This window comes from Curcuma longa, unplaced genomic scaffold, assembly GCF_044706935.1.
Source record: "Curcuma longa cultivar G26 ecotype Majalengka, Jawa Barat unplaced genomic scaffold, ITB_CL_G26_1.1 utg509_np1212_2302976_RagTag, whole genome shotgun sequence".
NCBI classification, from domain to species: domain Eukaryota; kingdom Viridiplantae; phylum Streptophyta; class Magnoliopsida; order Zingiberales; family Zingiberaceae; genus Curcuma; species Curcuma longa.
Genome location: NW_027435603.1, coordinates 1,580,710 through 1,586,754, shown reverse-complemented (window position 1 = coordinate 1,586,754; position 6,045 = coordinate 1,580,710). Strand labels below are relative to the sequence as shown.

The window sequence follows — 6,045 nt, the reverse complement described above, 5'->3', positions numbered from 1 at the left end:
ATCCAATTTCTTGAAATATTATTCTTTGCCTCTTAGTCCATCAATCAAGTTCAACCTTCGAATATGAATTCAGGTTAAACATATAATGAAGTTTAAACTTGTAAACTTTCATTTGTGCTTAGGCCCATTTTCATATTTTATTTGGGTGCAATTCAAATTAGATTTCATTTTATGAAAAAATAATATAATAAAAAAATACTTTGATAAATTATGTTCTTTAAAGTTCAATTTCATACCCTATATAAGTTGCTATAAGTTTCTGAAATTTATATAATCTTGAATAAATTGACACAAATTCATTATTGAATGCTAGGTTTATCATGACGCTTTTGGGTTGCCTTAACAATAGTACCAATGTGTCTCCAAGGGCTATTTAACTCTAACAGTATTGAATCGCGTTTTCTTGCTTTCCGAATATTATAGGATCTGATGCCGCCGTCAATTGCTGCAAATGCAAAACCGGCCTTCTGGATACCCAAAGCAGTAGGGTATTTTAGAATTAGGATGAATTTTATTCATCCATCCTTCGTCAAAATAAACAAGCATGGGAGGGGATAGAATCGGTAGATTTCTTTTCACCTTCCCTAAGGATTTCCTTTCCCTAAGGATTCTTTCTTTTCTTCATCCACTTTACGAAGTAAACATAGCATTATGGCAACCATACTCATTAATCAACACTAATAAATTCTTATAACTCCCTTTATTCAAAAAATAATAATAATTTTTAAATTTTTAAATGGGGTAGGAGTTCTGTTCAAAAACTAATGGATCTAGAAAATTCTAAACCACTTCAAACCAAATTCAATAAATTTTTAAAAATCTTTTTAATATATTTATGCTCTCATAACGTATTGTAATTTATCAAAAAATCATTGACAGACTAAAACTTATTGTATTCCCTCAACAATTATACTTATGTAATCTTATGACTCATGACTCTAATCATATTCAGAGTCACTAATAGATTTAAACTTATCAAATTTAATCCAAATGAAGATTAGTATATTATTGAGAGTGAATAATAATTCTTTTTCATCTTAGTTTCATACATATTTAGTATGTTGAGTTTTTGAAAAAAAATATTTTTCAAATGAGACGGATAGTAATTTTAAAATCCTATAAAAGGTGATTCATTTTCAAATTTTAAATGTACTTGCATAGTTAGGGATGCATGGTTTAATGAATTTAAAATTATAATAAGTAATTTATGGTAGCAAAGGTTGCCGCCATGTCCAGTAAATCACGGACGGTCATTTTGACCTTTTTCATCATGGCTAGCGCAAGGGAGAGCATTTAATTCACGTAGAAATCGAACTCAAGGCCTAAGCAACTACCCTGCGCTAACCATAAAGCCTATTTTAGATATTTATAGTAATTTAGATATTTATAAATGTTGAGCGTGTAGTTCAATAATGCCATTTTATCTCATTTTATCTTTTTATATTTCTATTTGTTTATCCATCGGCTAATTTCAATTCAATCAATTCACGATTAAATAGTGGAATAATTCTAAGGAATTTGTTAAAGTCATGGAATAATTCCTTAGAATTTGTAAGAAAAACCGTGCATTATGCAGATAATTTACTACGCCGATAGGATCATTGTCATTGTCAAAGAAGTTATCTCATTAATTGCTAAAACAATCTAACAAACTTAACATTAAAAAAGTTGATTATTTTGTGTGAAACGTTAGCTGTGATAACTGAATCAACCCGGAAGACAGCATTGACCACTAACCAAGGGAAATTAAAAGGAAACGATATATTAGCAAAAGATGATAACCTCATTTTATATAGCACTAATTCACGTTATATAGCTCTAATTCACCAGGCTATAACGAAAAGAAATTGCATTATCATAATTCATCAAATGAATTGCTAAATTTAGGATGATAATTAGCACAGAAATTAGTAGACACAAGACTCATTCTATGAGTACTAGAACTATCAAATAGACGAGTTATATGAACAAAGATATGGAGCAACTTACAGCACAAACTCCACGATTATGGGAAATAGAGAATTAAAATGAGCAACAAACTCCTTGCCTTGAAAGCACACACGATTTTGTTGTGATTGCTCAACCTTAACACTAAGTTAAGACGCACAAAAACAACATTCCTTTTCCTACATTAACCGAGCAAAAGGGGGAACAAGTGGAAAACACAATTAAGACATCAAAACTGGCTCCCTCTCCGGCCACCCATCCTACCTCGTCCACCACCCATCATCCTTCCTCGGCCATTACCATAACCCCTCCCACCTGCTCTTCCACCAGGCATTCGGCCTCCGCCATATGCTCCACCTATCATTTTTCATGACATATATTTAGTCAATGATTTTCCAATCAACAAAATACATTTCTTTTCCTAAAATGATGTTGAACGACATGTCAGTTGCAAGGAAATTTTCTATATTGGTAGTAGTTTCCAAGTAGCAATATGGAATGTTTATTAAGGTTACACATTTAATCTATACAAAGCTTACATGTATTTCAGTATGTACAACAAGAGAAGCAGAAGGTACACTTACCCCGATAACTCCAATTGCTTCTACCACGCCCTCCACCACGACCCCAATTAGAGTTCCAACCACCATTATCTATCATACAGAAAGTTTGAGCAAAGGTAAATTGCTTTTTCTGTGGTACAAATTCATTTATTTAACAATAAAAAGTGTAAAACTACCTTGGTTGTGGCCGTATCCACCATATCCACCTTGGTTGTATCCATAGCCACCATATCCACCCTGATTGTTTCCTCCATAACCGGCATACCGACCCTGATTGTTATCATATCCACCCTGATTGCTTCCTCCATAACCACGACCCTGATTGTTGTCATATCCACCCTGATTGTTTCCTCCATAACCACGACCCTGATTGTTGTCATATCCACCCTGATTGTTTCCTCCATAACCAGCGTACCGACCCTGATTGTTGTCATATCCACCATATCCCCTTCCCCACCCTCTTCCTCTACTTCTACCCCTTCCTCTTCCCCGTTGAGCATAAGAATCTTTGTCGAGCATTAAACAAAAATAAATCAGTACATTTTGGTGAATATTTTAGAAGACAATATTATCCAATGAATATTATGTACAAGATTTGTACCTTCACTAAGCTGACCTTGTGCTTGGTTTGATTGAAGTTGTTGTTGTGGTTGAGACTGTTGCCATTGTTGGTATCTTTGCTGATGCCTTGGTTGTTCCAGATGAGAGGGAGCTTGATACCTACCAATCAAAATAAATTCAACAAAGAGTCCGTCATTACCACACTCCTGCATCCAAGACACCTTCCTCAAGATAACCAAGTAGATTTATGAGATACATCATAGAAAGCCACAGATACATACCCAGGGGAATTCTTGTTAAGCTCCCTGGTTGACAAAGAGATTGAAATCATTGAAACATGTCGTGTCATCTCCAAACTGCACAAAGACAAATATAAACTGTCACTTGTCAAACATCTAGAAAATGTTATCTATGAACATAAAAAAGAATAATAAACTCACGGCACAAGACCCTCTTCAATTGGTTCCCAAACATCGGTGATGCTAACTGAACTGATTTGTGTTTCCTGATATAACCCAGGCATTCTTTTCTGCACTCAATGTATAAGGAAATTAGAGTGAAGCCTGATGCAACTTTAAGAAATACAAAGGGATAAACATTCAAGGAACCTTTATAATTTCTGCAATAGCTACGGCTTTGCTTATTGCTTGCCCCATTGCCTTTAAGACAATCTCCCTTATATGTTTCTCCTGTTTGAAATATCATAACTTGTTAAGATCTTTTTTTGGAAATAGATATTGAAGAGCAGAAGTACAAAAGGTACACTAAAAGTCAATCTGAATGAAAGAATTTAAAAGGCAGCAAGCATGATAGTATGCATGTACACCATGTAGATTTGGTGATTAAACACCCTCATTGTTATATTTAATCTCTTTTGAGAAAAGATTTAATGAAAAAATATAACTTAAGGTAAACTATTAACATGACAAGATTCAATAACCAGTCACACATAAGATTATTGGAAGAATTATATATTTGATGCAACTTCAACAAAATTTGCATCAAATGCAGAAACCTGATTTTTTGGATTATGAACCAAAAAATTAAGGATCTTGGTTACTAAGTATTCTATGGATGACATTAAGATGAAGCACAAAAGTGATAACAAGAATAACAATGGAGTCTTATTATGTTGATCTAGGAGGTTTTCCTCACTATCATGCATGTCTTGGCAAATGCCAAAGAGTGCCTTTAGCAACCATCTCAGCCACCATCAAGTCTGACATTCATATTACTAGATTAATCAGAATTTTTTTGAATTTCCCTGAGCTAATGATACCGCTATGATCAAACAAAGTTTAACTTCTCAATATTCTCTATCAGAAACTTTTTAGCTGACCAGGAAAAGAATAGAAAATTATAAAATAAGGTCAAAAGTTAAAAAAAAGTAATACAAAAAATCAGAGCTAGACGGTATAGTAAAATACGGTTTCTTCTTACTGGTTAGCTGAAGTGTTAATCTCATTCTTCATTGAAACTGTAGCAGACTAAATGTACCTAGAACATTAAGATGTGAACTTACTGAATGACATCAGGAGACACTTCTTATTCTTTACTAAGAGATTCCCTGTAAGCGTGTTAACAAGACTTATTTATCTAGAGAAGATGATGGACGTACAGTTCCTCATGATGGTCCTAAGAATTTGAGATTCATTCGTTTAAACAGCTGACATTAAGGTGAAACAAATCTAGGGTTTTCTAGAGCAGTCCTTCAGAAAATTAAAAGTGCAGTCTTTAGAACATTATAATGCATTCCAAAAAAAGGGGGAAAATATAGAATGGCCATGTGTCGTTCATCAACGGTGACACAGAGAGCGAGGTCGACAAAATTTGCAAACCCCAAAAATCGGATTGACGCCGACCAGGTAGAACGCGCAAGCATCTGGAACAAGACACACAGTGAAGGCAAAGGAAAGAGAAGAAAGGTCACAGATCCGTACCTGGAGGAGACTCGTGGCATAGCTGACGTAGTTTCGGATGACACCCTGGCCGGTGATTCGAATCTCGTTCTCATTGATGGTCGACTCCGGCCGGGGCTTCTCCACCTTCTGGTATCTGTCCATGTCGGGGACGGGGGAGGCGACGCAGAGCAAAATGGATCGATGCGGTTAGGGTTTTGATGGGGTGGAGTATGGAGCGCTGGTGGCTAGGGTTCTTATGGTCCTGGCCTTAAATACCAGCACAACTAGTAAATAATAAAATAATTAGGTTTATTATTCCGGGAGTGGAAGATGCGGGGAGGAGGTCCAAATCGAACCGCCACAGTTTATAAGCATTACAAATTATTATTATTATTATTATTATTATTATTATTTTTACTGCGGCATTTTACTGAACCTTGCGCGCTAAGTTTTCTTATTATCAGATCACGTATTCAATTTTTATAATATCTAAATCGCACGCTAAATCACTTTAAATTAAAATCATAAAACATCCTCAATGTATTTATATTTTTAAATTTAAATTCGATAACATAAATTAAAAATAATAAAATTTTAAACTAGTAAAAGTTCAATAAAATTTTTCATAAGTTTGTTATAAGAACTCACTAATTAACACTATTAATGAATTCTTAGGACTCACTTGTTCGAAAAATATCAATTTTTTAATTTTTTTAATGGTATAGGTTTATTAGTTAGTTTCATCTAAAATTGACGATGGAGTTAAAGAACTTTGATTATTTCAAATTAAAATTGAAGTACTTTTGAAAACTTCCTTAATATATTTATACTCTTAGATATGAATTTGATAGCGTAAATTGATAGCAATAAAATTTTAAATTAGTAGAGTGAAAATTTAGAGATGTATTCTCAATTTAATTTATTGTTCTCAATTTATGCTATAAAATTTAGATTCGATGATATAAATATATCAAAGAAATTTTTAGGAATATATTGAATTTTGATTTTAAATGATTTGGAATTTTCTAGATCCATCGATTAGTTTCGAACAAAATTAACCTACATATTTAAAA

General features: G+C 33.6%; 1 protein-coding gene across 1 annotated transcript; it reads right to left on the bottom strand.

The window, feature by feature from the left end:
- Positions 1-1,911: 1,911 nt before the first annotated feature.
- LOC141820585 (uncharacterized) lies at positions 1,912-5,207 on the bottom strand. Its single transcript, XM_074707918.1, has 8 exons — positions 5,012-5,207; positions 3,680-3,760; positions 3,512-3,600; positions 3,353-3,427; positions 3,112-3,230; positions 2,687-3,016; positions 2,532-2,600; positions 1,912-2,304 (listed from the first exon to the last, which is right to left on the bottom strand). Exons 1-8 carry the CDS (start codon positions 5,132-5,134, stop codon positions 2,177-2,179), a joined length of 1,014 nt encoding a protein of 337 aa, XP_074564019.1. The 5' UTR covers positions 5,135-5,207; the 3' UTR covers positions 1,912-2,176.
- Positions 5,208-6,045: the final 838 nt, after the last annotated feature.

Coding starts and splice junctions, on each gene's coding strand:
- LOC141820585 (XM_074707918.1), bottom strand. CDS start 5,134: ATGGACAGATACCAGAAGGTGGAGAAGCCCCGGCCGGAGTCGACCATC. Junction 3,761..5,011: donor ATGCCACGAGTCTCCTCCAG/GTACGGATCTGT, acceptor TATTTCAAACAG/GAGAAACATATAAGGGAGAT. Junction 3,428..3,511: donor ATTGAAGAGGGTCTTGTGCC/GTGAGTTTATTA, acceptor GTCTTTGTGCAG/TTTGGAGATGACACGACATG.